This window comes from Trematomus bernacchii, unplaced genomic scaffold (assembly GCF_902827165.1).
Source record: "Trematomus bernacchii unplaced genomic scaffold, fTreBer1.1, whole genome shotgun sequence".
Lineage (NCBI taxonomy): Eukaryota > Metazoa > Chordata > Actinopteri > Perciformes > Nototheniidae > Trematomus > Trematomus bernacchii.
Window position 1 is genome coordinate 20218293 of NW_022987564.1, and position 22444 is coordinate 20240736.

The 22444-nt window shown below is 39.6% G+C and overlaps 1 protein-coding gene across 2 annotated transcripts; it reads right to left on the reverse strand.

Annotated features, from left to right (window-relative positions):
- Positions 1–429: 429 nt before the first annotated feature.
- si:ch211-195b13.1 (STKc_SGK domain-containing protein) lies at positions 430–16870 on the reverse strand. 2 transcript variants are annotated; one of them, XM_034124879.1, is made up of 13 exons: positions 16611–16870; positions 7514–7589; positions 6258–6336; positions 6123–6163; positions 5957–6014; positions 5769–5852; positions 5180–5311; positions 4979–5091; positions 4749–4872; positions 4539–4634; positions 3989–4144; positions 2798–2887; positions 430–2316 (listed from the first exon to the last, which is right to left on the reverse strand). In XM_034124879.1, the coding sequence occupies exons 1-13, from the start codon at positions 16636–16638 to the stop codon at positions 2152–2154; spliced, it is 1242 nt and encodes a 413-aa protein (XP_033980770.1). In that variant the 5' UTR covers positions 16639–16870; the 3' UTR covers positions 430–2151. The 2 variants fall into 2 exon arrangements, with proteins under 2 accessions (XP_033980770.1, XP_033980769.1); XM_034124878.1 differs by lacking the exon at positions 16611–16870 and adding an exon at positions 8071–8287.
- Positions 16871–22444: the final 5574 nt, after the last annotated feature.

The following is a 22444-nucleotide window of genomic DNA, read 5'->3' on the forward strand; positions in this document are numbered from 1 at the left end:
ACTAGAAGGACATCAAGAAAAATAACTTATCACTCTATAAAATATGGGACAAAGAGTTTAAAGATAGAACAATAAAAAAGGTAGTATAGATCAACTGCAGTAATACTTAAGCATACACTCAAATTATTCTCTGGTTCTAGCCTTACGGATAACCCGCTTTTCTTTGTGTTAATTGAAAATAAACCTAATATTTTACGGTTTTGGGCTGTCAGATAAAACAAGATGCCAAATTGAGCTTTAATTTCTGATGGGCATCTTTGTTAATTTTTTTATATTTGATTGATCACTTAATGAATATATACAGCAGATTACCCGGTAATGAAATAAAGCTACTATTGGTCCTGAAACAATGTATTATGGTAATATCTTAAGAAATTATTGTGAAAAGTAGCATCAATAGAATTTCAAAACAATAACAGCACACTTTCATTGAATTTAGAGAATTTATTTGCCATTTCTGACACATTACACAATTCAATATTTCAGTTGATCATGTCAATGTTTCTTCTTTTATACAGTAGCAGTGGGTGAAAATAAATATACATAAAAATACAAAACAGAAAAAGTAATGCTTCCGAATATGGAAGAAAATTATCTAGAACTGTGTGTCGCCTTATTACTTATTTTCAGCAGGCTTGAAAATCCACTTCCAGTATGCAAACGGCTAACGTGAAGATTAAACAAGCAAAACATGAGCAATCCGTTAGAGAGAACATCCTCGCTTAATGAATATCAGATCATAAATTACAACTTACACTGCCAAAAGAGATTAAATGATCATTATTCTTGATTTTATTGCACTTTCCACAACCTTACTATGCAGCAGGCCGGTGGCTAATCACTGTTAGCTTTTAGCCACGACTGCTCCACCTAATGGATCTTTCTTCAAGTTAACGAAGGACTTTTTATACTGATGATTTCTAGAAAAGGGAGCCAGAGGATTAGGGAAAATAGATATGTACATACAGTAAATATGGATCAGGCCGCCTTGGACAGGCACAAGACATTCACAGTTCTTCTCTACATGATGCTTAAATACAAAAACATTGTTCATCCCAAGTGTTTGCAAAAAAACAGCAAATCACTTATATTTAAAGGAGTTTGATATACAGTATGTGCTATCATCAATGTGGGCCTGTTATTGCTGGTTGAACTCTGTACGCATGCTCCTGATCGTTCATAAACAGATGATATAGATTAACACAGACACTGGTTGAAAATTGAAAAGTAATTGGAAAATTGAAAATAAAATATACAGCCATATACATATACCAGGAAACAGTAATAATTATTTTATAATATATGCACTTCTTAAAATCTCTCTTAAAAGTAAATATTGGATTTGTGTTGGTATTTAAACATGGAAACCCTTTTGGTTTGCAATATAATATATGTAACTTTTTATCTTCCACACAGTACAGTAACACGTTGATCTTCGGTTTTTGAGGACAAACAGGTCAAGACAAAAGTGTTTGAGTTGAAGCATATTTTGGTCCACTATCAAATACATTTAAATAATTAAAAAAGCCAATCTGTTTTTTGTCCAAAGCAGAAATAAAAGTGTAAAGATATGAAGCGGTCTAATCTAAAAGCTGCTGATGTTTGAAGCAGAATTTGTTTACACTTTTCCTGACCTTTGTTTCCTCAAGTGCAATTGAGCATTCACATGAAAATAACAATGTAACAAAAACAAACTGAACACATAGACATGTAATGAAGGCCTACACCTTAACGGCTTTCGCCCTGGTCCAAACAAGTGAAATGTTTTTTGAATTTCTTTGATGAAGCTGGCTCTTGCCAACTCTGCTGCTGCTGCCGTTTAAACTGCCTTTAGAACCTCAGGCACTTCTCTTCATGTCACCTCACCAGAAGCTGTGAGAGTGATGTTTTTTGACCTCGTAGTGCATCCATACTTGGCACACATGTTTCATAGTTTTGGGTGGTTGAGGCGGAAGAGTAGGGTGTAAAATGAGAGTCCCCATCTGTACAATTTTCATGCACAAGATCCCTCGAAATCTTCCGCTCCTGTCCATTTTGAGCTCCGTAACGCCGCCCCACCAAAGCAGGCTGCTCTGGTGTGGACCCTGTGAACCAGAGCGTGTGTCCCGTGTCTCTTGAGTTCTCGGGGAAGAAGGGCAGAGATGTTGCCGTTTACATGAAGGCTTGCCCTGACGGAGCACCATAGGAGAAGCCTGGGAAAGCTCCGGCTGCTTCCTTCACGCTGCTGGTCACCATCAGCGAGTCGTTGCACAGAGAGGCGGGGACGGGCATGTGGGTGAACTCGGGGTCGAAGTGACGGAGGTCTGTGGGGCCGCTCTGTGAAACCAAGCAGGGAGGACATGATTTAGTTAGAAAATACAAGGTAAAATGTCAAAACAGTAATACATGTTGCTGTTATGCATTACACTGCTGTATTTTTTTAATTGGTAGTGATGGGAAGATGAAGGCTTTCTTTTTGTAAACATATAGCAGCCCTTTAAGAATTGTTATTCTTATTAAAATCGCTTTATTATCTGTAGATACAAAAAATTCACAGTAAAAAAAAAGAAATGTATATATATTAAATATATATCTCATCTGAAACACTATTACTTTTATTAGACAAAAGTATTAATCACAAGAGTAATTGTGTGAGTACTTGCAGCAGTATATAATGGTTGATATATGTTAATATTTTTTTTCAAACAATGTCCCATAGGCCTTTAGTAAATTGTAGCCATTTGTATATATTTTGTTGTGGTAGTGATTAATAGAATATAAAACATACAACTGCTGAACTACACTCATCTGAACTCACCACTGAGGGGATGAATGGAGGTGTGATCTTCTTGTCCATCAGGTCGTCCCAGTTGATTGGAGAGAAGAAGGAATGGTGCTTGAGTTCAAGCTGGAGGAGACAAGACAATTTAGATAACTTGATGTTCACATTCATAATTAAGTAAAGATAACACCCTTTTCACCCCGGTTACATTTTCCATTTGCCCTGAGAGGCAGATAGTTCAGAGTTAGATAGTTCACTTTAGTCTAAGTTATCTCAGTGGGTCTCAAATGGTTTTATCACAATTTATGTAAACAAATATTTCCAAGGCACTCCTTTATAATTATTAGGATAAATAAAAACAGGTTTTAAATCATTCCAATGTATACTATAGGACAGTAAACCAAAAATATCCTTTAAAACTGGAGAGATTAAAAAATATGGATAAATACATTTATTTGTTATTGGCTATGGTAGGTTATTGGTTATGTTCACATACTTATTTGATTAATAAAATGCAAACCGATCTTTTTCAAATGGGTGTTTTAGAGTTGTACCCCCTAGATCAGGTCTCTAGTAATTCTGCTCAAAGTGCACCAGATTGAAGCATTTTACTTTAAAATGTTAAAGAAAATCTTCCCGGCGGGTGCATACCCCCGGACCCCCCGAGAGGATGTGACGTCCACCCCTCGATTAAAACATGTTGATACAGTACTAAATACATTTGAAGCCTTTTTATATAAGCTGTCATCATGTCAATAAGTTTCGATCTTGATCTTTTCTACTGTACGTTTTTCAGGCTGCGCCAGCAAAAATCTTGCCTAGGGCAGCAAATTGGTCAGAACCGGCCCTGGTGTCATCCCCACAGCACCCCCCATTTGAAAAACATGTTCCCACGGCTATGAATGCCAGCAAATACAATGGCGGCTTCACAAAACTTTTCTGAGTTTTACGGGGCGTGGTTTGCAATTCGCCCAGCCAATCAGAAATGGGAACATTTTTCTCCCATGAAAGTGCCTGCTCTCTAGCAGGGACTAAAAAGGGGGTGAAAAGGTTCTTATGAACTAAATTCTAGTTCCGGATTTTTTTGGTGTGAACGCAACATTTCAAGAACTATCAGAACTATTCTGGGAAAAGTACTCCGGTGTGAAAGTGCCTACAGATAGAAAAAGTGGCTTCCAATAGCTTCATATGGTTCTTTAGTTATGTTAATTATGTTATGTTACTCACAAAGTCATCCTTCACTCCCAGCCTCTTGGTGCGGTCCTTCTGCAGCAGCCCCTCCAGCAGCTCCCTGCCGGAGTTAGACACGTTGGGCTTCAGCACGGGAGACTTGTGCAGGATGTTGTTGTACATCTCAGCCGTGTTACGACTGTAGAACGGGGGCTGGAAAGCAAAAGGGACAAGAAATTAAGTTTGCTTTAATATATGAATAAGCAGTCAAGTAGAGATGGAAGAATATATAATTTTATCTTGTATTGTAATAATAAAACACCAATATTTAGTTGATTGTGGTGAATTTATAATTGTAAATGACCTCAAATGAGTGACTTTAAAAAACAATGTCTAGCTGGAATTCATTGTAGGGAAGTGAAAAGTAGAGCCCGTTATCATTCACTCACACAAAGTTGCTGTTTTTTATATGCAAGGGGAACTTATGAGTTATGATTATTTTAGATCACATTTATTTGGCTGGATAATCGTGACCTGAAACATTCTTATTGGCTCATGCCTACTACAGAGTTGCATTAAGAAGCATAAAGTCACAGGTTTCACTTACAAGTCCATAGAGCATCTCGTAGAGCACTGATCCCAGACACCACCAGTCCACTGTGCGGTCGTACGCCTGCTTCTGGAGAACCTCAGGAGCCAAGTACTGAAGGGGAGAGCAAAAAGGAAAAAAAGAGTTAAACCGTGATCGACAATTAGAATTTGGTGAAGTCTCTTTAGTATTAGGATGCACTAAAAAGCCTAGAGATTAGTTTTGTACCTCTGGTGTCCCGCAGAAGGTTGTTGTAGTGCCGTTGTTCTCAAGGCCTTCTTTGCAGAGGCCGAAGTCTGTGAGGACGATGTGGCCCTGGGAGTCCAACAGGATGTTCTCAGGCTTCAGGTCCCTGTGAACAAGCAGAATCATTTGTTTTTAACTTCAAGGTTAGTTCAGTTCAGCATAGATTTTGTTGACATATGTCCACTAGGGGGCGCTGTAGGATCGCTCATTACCTGTACACAATGTGCAGGGAGTGGAGGTAGCCAAGTGCACTTGCAATTTCAGCAGCATAGAACCTGGCTCTGGGCTCCAGGAAGATCCTCTCCCTCTGGAGATGGTAGAACAGCTGGAAGAGAAAACACAAGCCTGTCAGCATCATCAAAATACTCTGATATTCTGTCCTGATTTATGGGTGTTTTGAGATTATCACTGACCTCGCCACCGTTGACGTAGTCGAGGACAAAGTACAGTTTGTCAGTAGTCTGGAAGGAGAAGTGCAGCCCCACCAGGAAGGGGTGCTTGATGTTCTTCATCAGCACGCTGCGCTCTGCCATGATATGCTTTTGCTGGAAGGAAGATAAAGAAGTTGATATAATGCTGTGTTCATCACAATCAGTGTGGAAGAAACATTTGTTACAAAATCATACTTAAGTAAAAGCGCAACAGTTTTACAAATTCTCATAGAGCTTTAAGAGTGGTTATTTATCATATTATTGATATATTATTACTGAAGCTTCAATGTGTAAGCAGCATTTTAATGTGACAACTTGAGCACAATTTTACACTTATGTACTGTTGAATATTTAATATAGCAGTTTCATATTTAAATGATCGTTTTATTTTAAAATTCTTTATCTAAGTAACTTGTAACTTAAGCTCTTAATACATTTAGAATAATACCATAGTATTACATTGAAATACTTAAAATCAATACAAAAAAATCTTCCAAAATGACATATTACATGATGAAATATATGTCTTGTTCTGTAGATTCTTTTTTCAAGATATGCTATGAATACACACCTCTTTCTTCTTCATGATGATTTTCTTCTGTAGCACTTTAACAGCGTAATAATTTGAGGACTCCTTGTGTCGAGCCAACAGAACCTGTTACAGATCAAACATTTGCGTCAGGCACCGTGTGGCAGCAGGCGGTGATAGACATCATAAAATAAGTTTAGACACATCAAAGAGAAGACTGACTGACTCACCTTTCCAAAGCTTCCTTTTCCGATGATTTTGAGGTAGTCAAAATCACAAGGTTTGATCCTATTGAAGAGAAGCAAACAGAGGATTAGGATTTGTATTGACACACAGTGAGGTGTGCATGTTTTACAAAAGTCTTCACATTTAAATGATATTTATAAGGCTACTTACTGAGTTTCCTCAGCCAGTGAACTTCGTGAAGTTAGGTACATCTGTAAGAGATATAAAAAGGAGAACATTTATAAATGCGTTGCCACATCTTGAAAAGAAAATGAGATACATATTCAGAAAACACTTCCTGCTTACCGAACTATCAGGAAGTTCATCACCGTCATCCTGCTCGTTTTGATTCTCATCAATCTTCAGGAAGTTGTTAACTTCAACACTGAAAAAAACAACATCGAGCCATACATTACATTTGATATCAGCTATTGATATTTTACAATATCACTCAGTGTAAATGGTTTTCTTATTTTTTTAGATTGAATTACTCAAAATAAATGACATTATATAATTTAGTTTTGCAGTCAAACCCCCAGATCTAAGGTAGTTGGTGTGACTGAAAAGCTGAATGAAGGCTCCCTGCTGCTGTGGTGTGAATGACAGTCTGACACTGAGAGGTCAAGCTTCGGCCATCTCATCTGCATGCAGTCTAACCTGTCTGAGAAACACCTTAAAGCCCCTGACCCGACAGACAGGAGACGGCTCTGCAGGACTCAGCATTCCGTATCAGACGCCCTTTCATTCTAGAAGGGGACACATGTAGCCTAGTGCAAATGTTTTCATTTATTATATTTCCACAGCAGCAGACCCCACCCTGGGAGTGCGCACCTTGTATCATGTTATAACTGAATAACCGGTTTATCCTTGTCTAGGGAACATAGGGGATTTGCTGGTGATTAGGCAGCAGCAGTGGAGAGGTTGTTAACAGACTCGTCATAAAGGACTATTCTTACACCTGCTGCCTCCTTGAACCCAGATTACGCTTTTCACAGGATGTCCTGCCAATATAGGGTGGATGATTGGATTGGCAAGTGCGGGCTGACCGTGATTGGGCTAATGATTGAGAAATAAATACCAGAGACAGGAACTGACCTAGGGATTCTAATTTTGCCTCAATTTAAACCCACTTTTTCTATTTATTTCAGAAATAGGATATAAATACACCACACCATACACTGCAACTACAACAAAATAACACCAGCAGCAACAAGAATCCTCCAATAATTTAAGGGTTATCCGGATGAGATCATATCATGCTTTTACAGCACACTGTGTGATGTTTTTTCTGTTTCAGAGAATGCCATAATGCGAATAATATCATAGAGTTCCCTCTTAACAAACACCCATTTTTAAGAAGCCTGGGCTGTGATATCAGATGTTTAAAAAGGCAGGCCATTTGCATGTTCTCATCCTTGCCCCGTTATTGATTTTGTATCTTTTTTTCAAAACATCTCAAATATTTCTGTATAAAATCCTATTTAAGGACAGCAGACCAGATTTGCGACCAATTCTAACATATTTCCCCTCTTGTGGAACATATTTTGAATGGAAATACTCACTGTTGGCAGATATGTGGGGTAGACACCAGCTTCTGGATGAAGTCATTCAACCCCATTTTTCTCTCCTTGATGAAGGCTGCACAGGAAAACAGAAGGGAAACACTTGATGTCAGTATCAGACATCACACATGATGCAAAGATTATTTTTATGTTTTCCATTAGAGAAAAAAAAAAGTCAGTGTTGAGATTTAATCCTCTATTTCCCTGTTACGGGGTAGATCTGCGTGCTGGTCATGGACCTCTAATGCTGCGGGCTTATAGGTTATGCAACCACCTCAGGTCACTCATCCGGACACCAGTAGTGACAGCCAACAAAGCATTTTCCATCCTTGATTCTAAATATAACGCAAATAGTGCGTTTTGATATTTTAAGAAAGATTTATTGTGAATTTCCAATTAGATTTTTACCTTAAAGTCAAACAAAAATGCACTTCGCTATTAAGTGACAGCCATATGGCTCACAAATGAACACACATATGAATACATACTCTTAGTTCGCGTCTCATATCAATACATGATAAGCTTCAGTGATGGATTGTTATATTGTTGTTGCTCACCGGTGAGAACGGTAACAATCCCCCTCATTTTGCAGTAAGTTAGATCACATCCAGCTTCAGTCACCGCCATGATTTTGATGATATAGAAATATCCAATACAAAGAATAAAAACAGACAGTAGTATTTCCTGTAAGGTCCCTTAGTCGTCAGTTATCACAGTGTCACAACCTCTAAAAACTGACAATCCGCGCGCTCCACTCTCAACTGACGCTGCCCACACTGCGCGAGCCAGCCACTTTATATATACGGAGCACGTGGTACTTTTCCGAGGTTACGCCCCCTCTCCTTTTTTTACGTCAACTGCGTAACCACGGCAACTGCGTGACATCACGGGATTCCGCTGCAGCCATACTGTGCCTGCAGGAGATGACGAGATGAGCTCACTGCAGAGGAGGTGAGACTGCACTCCCACCTCCTCCTCTTCATCTCTCAATGGAAACCTCCCACTGACTGTAAGCACCCAAACAAAAGGGATTAAGCCATTTTAACGAATAACTTCAAACATGCGAGCAAGAGCTGCATGTTATTGCTCTTGTGAACAGTGGCGGTTCTAGACCTATTTGACTGGGGGGGCCAGCATGGGGCCAGTTATTTTCTGAGGGGGGCACAATAAATGCAGGACGAAAAAGACAAAGACATGAAGTAATTGCGCATAAGAAAACAATGCAATACAGTTATTGGTATTTGTTTCAGTACACATATTTATTTCAGATACTTATAGTTACAGTTTTTACGCTCTAATGCAGGGGTCTCCAACCTTTTTTAGGATGAGAGCTACTTTCAAAAAATAAAACAAGTCGTAAGCTACTTTTACTCCTCTTTTTTTTGTTTTTTGCAGTGTATATATTTAGCACATTTTAACATTATTATATGCTTACCTTTAACCTTTGTGTGCTGTTTGGGTCTGTGGGACCCGTTTCCAGTGTTTACTAAAAGACAATGTAAGCAATTTAATTATTTTAACCTGCTTTATTTGGGGGTGGACCTCACATCCTCTTGGGGGGTCCGGGGGCATTTTGTACATCTATATTAAATAGATAAAGGTGTGCTCTCTCTAGCTTTCTCTCTCTCTCTCTCTCTCTCTCTCTCTCTGTCTCGCTCGCTCACAGAGGCTGTGTGCATGCTCCTCCGTGGCGATGACGGCTTGCGTTAAACATATTTGTAAAGTGGGGGAAACAGGATTTCGACATGTCCCCCCTGTCCCCAGTGGCAATTATGCGGAGACCCCTGCTCTAATGGGTCCGACTATAATGACAAATATCGTTAGTTCCGCCTATTCCGCAGAAATCGTTTAGTCATAAACTTTTTTTCTTTTTTTTTCCATTTTCAGGGGGGCCACATGTGGGGTCCAAAGTCAGTGTTAGGGGGGCACTGCACCATTTCATATGAGCATACAGCCCGTTCCAAAATGCTTCACATAGTAAAAAAGGAAACAAAATAAATATTTGCAAGACAGAAAATTACAACAAATAAATGTTCAAATGTCAGTCAATAGAATAAAAATCAAACAAACATCAGGAATGAAAAACATATATAAATACCAATGATTAAAGCACAAATAACAAGGCTAAAATAAATAATAAATATAACGTTTTTAATTTTCTTTAAAAAATACACATAGAGCTTGCTTTACTTTATGCTGTATAGACATATGCAGCATTCAATCAATGCAATCTCCTGGAATCTCCATATGCATTGCATTCAAAATAATTACATTTTAGTGGCTGATGATGTCAAGGTCAAAAAGGTGACTTGGCACGGGCGACTTATATAAATTCTGAGAAATCGCAGATGACATCATCCCTCTGGTCTAAGTCGATGCAGTGATTATTCCAGCTGTCACAGATGTGCTCCACTAACCCTTAGAGTTACATAACTGTGCCATAATGCAGAGAGCTATACTGCCATGGGAGGAGAACCAGCCGCATGGCAAAGTTTACAGTCATTTAAAGAAATATTTAGTATCTGTTGATAATATATTTGATATCTCGCAGAGCAATGACTCTCTATTTTTACTTCATGTGTATTTATTAGAGGAAACATTGAACATTTTTACTTTACAATTTATTTGACAGCTTTACTTTTTTTACAGATAGGGATGAATATTATTTAAAAAAAGGAAATATTTTTTATTTTGGTGCTGAAACTATAGGTCATTAATCATTTGATTCAAACCAATTACTAGAATGATTTCAGAATTCCATCCATATTACAAACAAAAAAAATAGGACCAACTATTCTCTGTTTCCACGTAGCTTCTCAAATGTGAGAATGTTCTGCTTTTATTGAATATTTCGCGTTTTGGACTTTTGGTCTGAAATGTTTATCAAACACCACAAAATATTTAAAATACCTTGGGTACTTTTTGACTGCAATTGAATCTATAATGAAATTAATCCTTATGCTGCGTTCACACCGGACGCGATGCGACTATTCACTTCGCTCTAATCGCTCCTATCGCATCGCTCTAAACGCTGGAGTTTCACCGCGGCTGCCAGCTGTGTTTACTCGCATCATTCAAACAAGACGCGCTGGCTCGGGAGCTACAACTACAACAAATGAACATATTTTACCGTGATTAAATTGTAATACACGTTTCAAAATGATGCCGAAGTAACAACATACTGATACCGGTTAGTAAAAACCATGAATTAATGCTTGACAAGTCTGCAGACAAGACGGCTGGCAAAACACCTTTTAAAATGCTTGTTTTCTGAATGAAGATCGGGTCGACCAGGCTAAGCTTGTTGTATATGCTCATTCCACACTCATAACAACGGCCTACAGACATAAATAAAGCAGCGACTGTATTCACCATGGCACAGACAGTTTGTGGTTTGTACTTGTTTAACTTTTGTCCAGTTTCTGAACGGATATGAGGAGCTGTGAGCTCTGTGTGCTAACTGCTAACAGCTAACGGCTGATGTTGTGTGGTTGAACGTCAGTGACGGCAGGCTGAGATCCTCACCGCTGATTGGCTTCCGCGAGAACGCGCCACGTGAATTTGACGCTCGAGTTGAAAAAATTGAACTCTCGCGTTTAACGCGGCACCGTTCAATCGCCTCAATCGCGTGATTTGCGCTGCGTCCACCGCTTCATGCGCGCCGTCGGAGCGAATTCGCGTCTGTCCGCGTCTCTGCATTGACTTTACATGTAATCGCGCCGCCCCCAAACATCGCATCGCGTCCGGTGTGAACGCAGCATTAGTTGTTGCCTTAAAATGTTATAAATGTAACTATCCAAGTGTGATTACATTGAAGTATACAATATTTGGGTTGTATTTAAAACAAAAACTCAATAAATGTTAAGTCTCAGTCGAAAGAGAGAAAGATTTGAGCACTTTGTTACAGTACTATTCTTTTAAACATCTTCTTTATCAGAGAATTATTCATCTGTCACAGGGTAACTCCCCATGTGACAGTCCTGCATATTTTTAAAGGAAGTGAGACATCACAGGACCAGTCATTCTTATACTGGGTAAAGAGGAAGTGCCTTATCTCTGGCATGAGCTGCAGCCTGCAGCGTATCGTGTACTCCTCTGAAGCTACCTGAGAAACAGCTCCTCTTACAGTAACACCAGATCCCACAGCCTGACAGTGACACCTCTCTCCAGTCTTTGTGTGAGGTCTTTCATCAGGTCATGCAGTCTTAATATGTGTAACCCAAGTGTATCATGTTCTCATCTCTGGTAACAGGTGAAGGGACTTTCCTCTCACACCGTCACTCTGCCACTTCTGTGAAGTTGTTTCTGTTGTGATGGAACAGAAAGTCTGGTGCTTTAGAGCATAACACAGCTGCCTAAAGAAGTGTTTCCCCTTTTTATAAACATTTTCTAGAGTGAAGAAGTGTGACGGAGTCTTTCCTGTTATGTTCCGAAGTCTACTTATGTAATGAACATCCATTAGACTGCAATACTCAATCGTGCTTCCCCTTTTCTCCATCCTCACTCTATGATAGCTAAAGTAAACGTGTTTTAGTCTTAATAATTTGTCCTGATTATGTAGGTCAACTTAAGGGTAAATATTAATATTTCGTCAAGGCAACATGACATTTAAAGTCTGTTTCATCGAAAGTGAAAGTAATTCCGTTTCAGGTAAATTGTTTCTTCGGCTCCTGCAACTTTACGAAACTTGAGTTAATTCAGATTGAAAACAGAGCCAAGCCGCATGTCAGTATAGGCTACAGATCAAATGCACAATCTTTATCAAGCAATAACTTGTGTATATTGAACCGTAGTAACATCCCCCAAACTGTGTTTCACTTCACTCTGTAATATTTCCAGTAAAGGCAAAATACTCTTCACCGCTAGATTAATGATTTTTTTTGTATCTAAAAGAAAGCTGCCACGCTGTCCGATGCCCTGTCAGACCGTGTCATTGATGCTGAGCACAGGAAGCACTTCTGCTCGCTGACGCTTGTGTGAGTCATCTGCCAACTGATGCGTGAAAAGTCTCAATGTCTCAATGTGATACCACTTGTGCTATCATGCTCTTTTTATTCGTGAACTTTGTTGGAGTTTTTTTCCTGGTCATCTCTCACATAAAAACCCATACATCACAATCTTTGAAAACCGAGAAGTTTGTTTTACACGACTTGGTGTTGTTATTATGGTACGTCGATGGCTGATCTTTATGCTCCAATAAGTTCACTAGTCGGTTACTTGTCTGTTGCTGAACAGGAAGTGTACAGTGGTTTCGCAAAAACAGCTTCCTGCTACGGCTGAAAACAACATCAGAACAGTAAAGTTACAGATCGGAGAGCCAAACAGTAAGCTACATCGCACTAAAAAGACCCTGAGAGCCCTCTTTCACATTTTTACATTGTTTCCACACTTTCATTTGATACATTGCAATTATATAATCACTAGCTGATTAATCACTTTCCCAAACATGAAAAGGTTTGGGAAAAGTGTTGCGACTGTATTTCTTGATAACTTGAAATGATGTCCTAGATGTCCTTGCTATTTTTTGCAAAACGCATTTAATATGATTGTCTTTGTTTGAATTGGTAGAAAAACTTATCAGTAAATACCTAAAAAGTTAAAGGGGCTCTATTATGCTTTTTGGGGTTTTCCCTTTCCTGTAGTGTGATGTAGGTTGTGTGCATGTAAATGATCTGTAAAGGCTCAAATCCACAAATCCCAATTGGCTAACGTTCAAAACGTTGTATGCGATAGGCAAAAGGGCAGGACGTCTCTAAGCGGTTGACCAATCACAACAGACTGGGCTCCGGTTTCAGACAGAGTGTGAAAAGAAGTGCTACAACACAGGCAGTATGAGACAAATAAAGAGCTTTTTTAACCTTAAAGCATGGAAACATGTCTCAGTAGAGGCACTACATACAAATATGAACTCTCAAAACGAGCATAATATGTCCTCTTTAACTTTTTTATTGTATTGGTCCTGCTGTGCAAACAAGCAAGAAGATATTACTTCCTTCATATTTATTTGGATTGATAAACTGTTAAGTGTTTCTGAACGAGCTAAGGGTTTTTACAAATTCCCAGGTTATTTATTAGTCAGAAAATTGATGCTTAACTCTGTGAGTCAAATGTGATAAATCAGAGGAGACCTCTACCTGCTTTGCCTCCAGTGTTGGGGTAGGAGGCAGCAGCAGGAGCTGGAGGAATGAGTCAGATGCTAACAGGTCCTGAGTGACCGACCCCCGGGCTGTCAGGAAGGCTGCAGGCTAATGAGGATGCAGGATCGCTAATTACCATGTTGACCGGCCCTAAAGAGCCATCATGGCCTCGTGTTTAGTCATGCCAATCTCTACTCTGACTGAGAACGTACATCTGCTAAAATCACATCTGGAGAATGAAGTGTTCTGTTTGCATCCTCCACAGCATTACTAGATAAAGCTGATGCAGGCCTGAGGTCGGACAGCGCTGCAGTGCATCTTGGGAACAGATTTTGGCTCATGAAACCAGACTCAGATTTACGTCTTTCTATTTGTTTCCCTGTTGAAATCCCAGGCAAGAGATGAGATGTGCTTTTTCCCCCCTCCATTGTCCATGGGGGATTAACTGGCTGCTGAAACACCTGCTTCATCAGTTAAAAAAAAAAGAGGAAAGAAATGTTTGCTCTCTTATGTGATGACTCACACTGCTGCCAAAGTATCCCTAATGAAGCATTACTTTCATTGCTGCCAAGAAAGTGGGATGATGGAGCCTATTTTGAACCGCAAAGCCTCTAGTAATTATTTTAATGTGACTTACTGCTACTATCATACATTACTTAATCCGCCATTATATGACTGCGGACTGCCATTACTGCTACACTGTGATGCTGGTAATTAGATGACTTTTGTCTGGTATTAGCTTCAGTCTAACATTGCATTTCTGCTCTGCTAGACATACTCTGGAACTGCATGTGACACTGAAAGCTATAAAAGTAAAAAGGAAGCGGATAAAAACAAACAGAGAAGCCATTTTCATTCAGAGCATCATTCACAAACTGCACATATAAAACATGAATCAGGGAGTTCCGTTATTGCAGTTCCTGTTTTTTGATCACATTGTGATGATATGAAAGCAACAAGTGACTGCGCTTGTGGAACATCCAAAGTGGCCTCCATAGATGCACAAAAACAAGCCCAAACAAGATGACAAATGTTATTTATTGGATCCAGCTTTTGGTCTGAGTATTGATAGCCTCGCAAATTCAGTGTAAAATCTCATGAGGTCAAATTATCACTGCATATTCATCTGGAAAACATCCTCTGGGACCTAATTGAGTCCTGTGGCCTGAAACTAAACCAATTATTGAAGTGTGTGAAATGATTTAGAAGATGACAACAAGCGACATTGTTTTATGAAGTTGAACTGACTGCCAATGTGTGGCTTGGCATGTCTAGAACCTTGTAAAAAACAAGATGTGGATGTTTAAAAATCAAGCGTGGTTTTCTCACTTGAATCCAACTTCAATTTACATGAATGAAGGAACTGAATTTCATTGTGGATATTTAACAAACAGCTAGCATGATTTCTCAATGGAGGTGAAGGTAAATGTAAAGAGACAGAGCTGTTTTCAGTCATATGAATCAGTTGCTTAGAGTCTGATCCAATCACCTGCAGACTATAATAGGACTACTACGCCCACTCATGATGATGCCACTAATCCAAACAAATTCCTACTGAGCTTTTTCAGAACACAATGAGCAAAGGGCAGACTTTGTCAGGCCAAATATCCAAATCTGTCCGTGGCTCACACCAGGGAACACCAACAAAAATACAGCAACTGTAGTTTGATGAAAGCGTCAAAGTAAATATAGGAATAGGAAAACATTTTAACCTTTCTGTAAGCAAAGGAAAGTGTTCAATGGGATCAATAATGGAGTTTCAAATCTCTTGCAACATGTTTCTACATACAGTAGGTAGTTTGGGAGTAGAACAATAATTGCCTTAATCAGGTTCGTTTGAGAGTAAAATGAGAATATTAATACTAATACTAACCCGCATGTCTTGGACGATAATCTTCTTTGTTTATTTCTTTGTCTTCTAAATCTAGATTTGATGTAGAATTTGGTCCTTTGGATTGTCGATATTGTATTTTCTTTTTAAATTATAATTAATTTAATTTGAGGTTTCCCTTCTCTAAAGCGACACTCTAAAGTTACATCGTCTAACTTGCTGTAGAGATTGTGAAGCCCCTTAAGTGTTAATGGCCTTTATGAATACCATTTTCTGGTCCGAAAGTAGTAGCTGGTTAGCCTAGCATAGCATAAAGAAGGAAGAAATTTGTAATGTCTACAAAACCTAAGCGTCATCCAGGAAGAACAAAATGCTATAGTAGTGGGCTTTAGAGGTGCTGGCAGGCACCTCTAAAGCCCACTACTATAGCATTTTATTTTGATAGGTTCGGACGTAGCGATGCTAGCTGGTTTCCCGCTGTTTTATGCTAAGCTAACCATCTGCTAGCTTTATTGACAATACGAGCAGTTAGCATTTTCTCAATTATCTCTCTACAAGAGAGCAAATAAGTGCATTTCCCAAATTGTTGAGCTGCTGCTTTAGGGCTAATGGGGTATTAGAAAAGACCAAATGTACTTATTTAACTATGAGCTGCATTTCAATATCTATGGAACCAAACGTTTTGTTTTGGGCTATCGCTGAATCCCAAAACAATCCCATCCTTTCAGCCCTGGTTTCTATGTGGAGGCCTGGCATTAGCTTGTATCCTCTCGGGTGACAAATGAGATGAGTAGCAAGGGTGCTGCAGGGAGGGGAGGAGGGGGGAGTCTCTGTGTTGGACATTACACAATTAAACAGACAACGCAAGCACAGCACAAGAGAGCTGGATGAATCGAGTTGTTTGTTTGCCAAAAAGCAATCTAATCAATGACGTCAAGGCCAGCAGAGTGAGTGAAGGGTAATAAACAGACAGTCATACACATACATGAGTCACATGATTGAATAAGGAGGAAACAGGATAATATTTAGCTGTTTGATCTACCCACAAAAGAGGAAAAGTTGCACGTGTCGATGTGCATCCTCCTCTGCTGTATTGCGTCTCATCACACAGAATTAAAGGAGCTCCTACCTATGAAGGATCTCTTGCCGGTCTTCATGTCCTCTTAAGTGTTTGATTATATTCGCTGTCGTGCACTGAGCCTCTGGTGAAAGAGTGTGTCTGCTGCAGAGCGTCCAGGTGATAGTGCACCAGAGAGATGTGGTCCTGCTGTAAATATGCCTCCCTCCTCTCCTTCTCCGTCTTCTCTTCCTCACTGCAGCTCTGGTTGGAGAACCCTTTTGATTCACAGGCTAAGCAACTTTCCCCTCGCTGCACTTCCTTCCTTTCCTCTGCTGCTTCTTCCTCTTAATGCCCTGACTGCTCTGAGACCAAATAGCTGAAACCAAAGATGTGTGACGCACCTGCCTCTCCTCCTCGGTACAATGCCCCCCCCCCCCCTCGAATGTTCTTTTATCTACCTGGAGAGAACAAAACAAAAGCAGGTGTGTGGTTACGGCTCCCATGAGAATGGGAGTCCCTCCGGAGGGGAAACCAGTCTCCATGACACGGGAACCACCTGAGGAATACATGGGACAGACAGCCATGTGTTTTAATCGTTTTTTTAATTGGGCACCGCTGCAAAGTGATGTTTAGCCTCCTCTCTACCCCTTTCATTTTACTGTCCCGGAGGAGTTAGAGGGTAGAATCATCCTGTTAGTCACACTGTTGCTTTGTGAGCTGTCTGCCTCTGGCCATCAGATACAATAAGAGCTGTGATGTGATGAAGAGCGAGGTCTGTGAGGGGTTGACATATAGAACAGTAGCAGCATCCGTGATGAGTTAGTCACGCAGAGAGGTGCTGCATTGAATCGTGGTTTAGAAGCTGGACAAGTGGAATACAATCATGACAGGATGTGACTAATTGATTGCTTACGTTTGCAACCTGACAAGCATTACAGCTTTAAGGACAAATGGGTATTTGCTGCATCACTGTTGCATAGGCTTTGAGTTGTATTGTTAACCCATCTGTGTACTCATGAGCTTGAAAAAGTCAACACAATGATTAAAGATGTCATTGTGTTGTTCATTCAGCTGAGATCTGCCACCACACAGAAGGTTTTAAATTAAAGAGGACATATAATGCTTATTTTCAGGTTCATATCAGTATTTTAGTGTCTCTACTGGGACATGTCTCTACCGGGACATGTCTCCATGCTTTAATGTTCAAAAAGCTCTTTCTTTTTCTCATACTGCCTGTGCTGCAGCACCTCTTTTCACCCTCTGTCTGAAACCAGAGTCCAGTCTGCTCTGATTGGTTAGCTAGCCGGCTCTGTTGTGATTGGTCAACCCCTTAGAGATGTCCCACCCCTTAGCCTATCACGTACAATGTGTTGGAACGCTAGCTATTAGAATCGCGAGTGTTACAGTGATGTCACTATGTTACGGAAGTAAACAAAGAAGTCCAATTGAGGTGTTTCAGGCGGGGGGAGGGAAACTCCCTCTGGAGGTAACACAGGGATTTTAGCCTTTGCAAACCATTTACGTGCACAAAAAGCTATAGATCACACTACAGGAAAGGGGAAACCCAAAAAGCATAACAGGGCCCATTTAAATATAAAATGCAATGTAGATGAGTGAGAAATGAAGGGGAGCCACTACAGGGAATAAGGTAGTTTAACAAATATATAATACTGTGAAACTACCAAGGTTGATATCTAATTTCAAGACAATGTTTTGTATGACAAGTTTCCGTCATGTTATATTGAAATATGGAGGCATACTCTTTTAACTTCTGGTGAATTAAGGATAACTCTAGAGTTTGTAAAATGAACACTTTAATGTGTATTTTGGAGGGTTATTCTTCCACTTGTCTGAAAGAAGAAATGTCATTGAAACAGAAAAGCCCAATATTGACTAGATAAGAAAGATGTAAGATGTAAGATGTAAGAAATCTTGCAAATTACAAATACTGTATATGCAGTAATAAGCATAACTGATCAGTCTGAATTTTCTATCCTTATTCTAACATTACATTCTCACAGATAATGATAATTGTGCAAACACATATCTGCATTGCTGATAAATGTCTTCCTTATGAAATGCTGTGTGTGACAACGTGCATATTTACAATGTAAGACATTTTACAGTCCGTTCATTCTGCTTTAATTGATACTGAATCAAAAACATTCCTGCCCTGCTGCTGAACTCTTACTTCACAGCACACAGAAAGCGCCTGACACCGCCGACTAACAAGCATTATTTAAATGAGAAAAACCCAGAGAGGTCAGAGAGAGTTTATAAATGTACTTATTCTAATGAGCTGTAAAAGAGAACTGGGCTCTTCAAAGCTTTCATTGAGTCATCCTATATCTGCAACCGGGTGTTGAAATGAAGCAACTCCGCCAACAAACATATTTTTTGTAGCTTTCTCATCACCTTTCACAACACTGCACGGCATGTTCACAGGGAAAGGAAACATAAACAAAGATTGATATCATGTAATGGGAGAAAAACTGCTGGGAGATGTTTGTTGAAAAATAGAAATATAGCCCACGTTTTCCAGTTGAGTTGGAAGCAGAGGAGTAATATGTGCTAAAACAACTTTGACTGGACAGATTTGCATGTAATTTAAATAAGGACAGAGTGCGAGAGACGGATATGAGTTAGTGTGAGATGCAGTGACACAGAAACAGACTGATGTGGTGACTCAGACATGTTGTCACTGACTGCTTCAATGTTGAAAAATCTAGTTATTGTGGTCTTTTTCTGTCAGACTCAAACACTAAAATCAAATTTGACTCACCTTTAGTTAACTCCCGCAGTTAACCTTGATGTACTATGAATGAAAGTTGGCTGTTAGAGGAAAGATATTAAAGTAAAGTTGTTTTCTAAGTAAAAGACAGAGTATTAATCGGAACCAATGGTAGGAAAGGGGTACACTTCCTGTCTCTAAAATGGGCGTGGTCTAATGTATTTATACTTTATTTAGACAACATTATATAGTTATACAGCTTACAAACATGTTTTATTGCTACAAATATTGGTTAGCTTGAGCATCCAAATGTATTTGTTGAAGTTAGGCTAAAACGTTGACAAAGTTTGACTACTTTATGCTACTATGTTTACTGCTCTGCGTTCTCTCAAGCGTGTTGCTGATTCCGACAAATCAGAAAAATGTGCTTTGAATGTGTTCACCCCTGTCTTTTGTCTGTTTGTACTTCCTGTCTCTGTGTTTCCTGCCTGTTTGATCATCAGATCATATTCACCTGTTGCCCCTGTGTTATTCCTGTGCTCTCTAGTTGTGTCTTGTTCTAGTGATTAGTTCTTCAAGTATTTAAGTTCTGGTTTTCCCTCCCTTTTCTGTCAGATGCGTGTTTATCGTTCATGGGAGAGTTCTGCCCTGCTCTGTTTTGCCTGGAAAACCTATCAAAGTTTTATTTTTATTTGTATGTATTCCTCGTCCTGCACATAGATCCACCCTGCTCTATTCTCGACTGTGACAACTTTAGTGTCAAAATGTTTCGGAAGATATGTGGATAGTAAAAATTGATACAATATGTACTACTGTGACTACGGAGCGAAAGCATCAGTCATAATCTGTGCTGCTCATGTTTACTTTTCCCATTGAAACAAATCGAGTCAGGCTTGTCTCCAGTTTCCTAAAGAGGCGGGGACAGAAATACCTGGTCAACCAATTAAAGCGACAGAGGCAAATAAATGTCTGATAAGCTGATAAGCGTGGAGCGAGGAAGCAAAGGGATTGAGATCACTCTGAACAGTAGGTCAGTCTGCGGACAGCCCGGCTCACCTGCTGCTATCTTTAACCGGATTAGCAGCAGGTCATGTTGAGGAACGACCTGTCGTCTGTGTGTGCCGGGGCACAGCCCTTCCACTGTAAAAGTTAAAGGCGGCTGGTTCCATGAAAATCTGATCTAAAAAAAGTTTTCTGTAGAGCCCTATAGTAACTGATTTTGTACACTTTCATGGATGTCCAAATCAAACCAGAATCTGTTTAAGGGTCACTCACTAAATTAGGGTGGATTTAAAGGGATGCTCTTTAGATGAGGGCTTATCACCCACTGCTGCATAAATAGAAACAAGCTGTGCTACTTCAGTCGTCTTAAGAACCGTGAGATCTTAAATACAAAATGTTGAGTCACACTTGCTGTGGACAGAGAGGAGATTCCAATTGTCTAAAGGTCTATGACAATATATTCATGTTAGGCCTTTATTTTTGCAGTTTTTTAAAGCAAATTTTACGAAAGGGTTTTTTTTAGGCGGTAAGGCACAGTAAGAAAAGGACAAGTTGCTGAATTCCATTGAGCTGCTTCAGTTTTAGCATCCTGGTATAGTTTTGTTTAAAATCGTCAATGTAATGCACGTTAGAGGTTTTGTGTTGAACATGAAGTTAGCTAACTGTAGCTCACTACCAAAGGTTGGCATGTTAAGCTGTACTTTCTGTGGCAGCTCGCTTAATACAAAGAGGGTTTTTGTGCTTCATTGTAAACTTTTCTTACAAATGTGTGTTTCTACCTGAAATTGTAGGGACAGTTTTTTTCTACTCAATGATACAGACCATTGTTGAGGAGATGCAAAACAAACTGTAAATGAGTTTGGTCCGACATATACTTTGAGTAATGTTACTTTGCTGCTAAAAATGAAACATAATTAGATGAGGACATCACCAAAGTGTGTGAGTCTGTCAGGGGATTTGATCTGTTCTCTGCATGTCTATGTACACACTGCTCTGGTATTAATTAAAAATATAATTGTAAAATGTAAGTCTCTCGCTCTTGTCATCGTTCAGGCTTAGCATTTGAACTCCTATGACTGGTTGTGGACTTGAAGGGAACGACTTCCTGGCCTTCCTGACATCCAGGAACATGGTGAGATTCTAATCCATTTCAATGCCAAAAGCAAGTTATTGTTTTTAACTTTTTTAATATGATATTTTGGGGAATTTCATTGGACAGTAGAGATCTAATGGAAACAGTGGAGAGGGAGGAGATGATATGCAGCAAAAGGCCCAGCTGGACGGTTGCTGCTCCGTGTGGAACGTGTTCTCTCAGGTAAAGCACTTTGGTACCCAGTTATTTATGGTATTGAGTTTGAATTTAGCCTTTGGAAGGTATTTTCCAACAGTGCATTTTAAAGACTGAAAAAACAGGCTCAGGGCTTAACAGGTTAAAGCTTGACATGATTTGGTCTTTTACTTAAAGTGGACCTATCATGCTATATTTGAAAAATATATTGTAGGGCCATGTCTACACTTCACATGTCTGTGAAGTTTGTTTTTCAAAATACCAAACAGTTCACCCATTGTAGCCATGCCTCATACTGCTCATACCCCTCTTTTGCAGCCCTGTTAGAGAAACGCAGATCTTGGGTCCTTAGCTTGAAAAAAAAGAAAGAAGAGGAGGCGGAGCTAATGCCTGATCAGAATTCTACCGGAGATAAAGTTAAATTCTGCTGTGATAAACGCCATCCTGTTTAAACCACGTCAAGGATTATTTCTGAAACAGTATGGAGCTCAAATGCTTTTTCTCTTGCAGGTTTATCACAAGGTGAGTTCCTTTTTTTATTTCCTGCTTTTTAAACACATGTGCTCCAGTACAGGTTAGCTCTGAGTGTTAGCGAGGCTTGCTAATGTAAACAAAGACGAGATTACGTCAAAAACACGTCAGGCATTGTTTCTGATAGCAACTTTCTGTGGGTCCGCCGACCTCACAGCGGATGGACACGTCACAGCGGATGGAAATCTGTATCCGCTCGTTGTACACCCGTTTTTAAAAGATTTGGGTAGGAAGGGAAAGAAAGAGGGTTTTATTTTCTGACGCTGCGTGAGTTCCCCGACGCAACGGGGACACATATTTATGTATAAAAGACATCACAAAGTGCATTTTGCATGATAGGTCCCCTTTAAG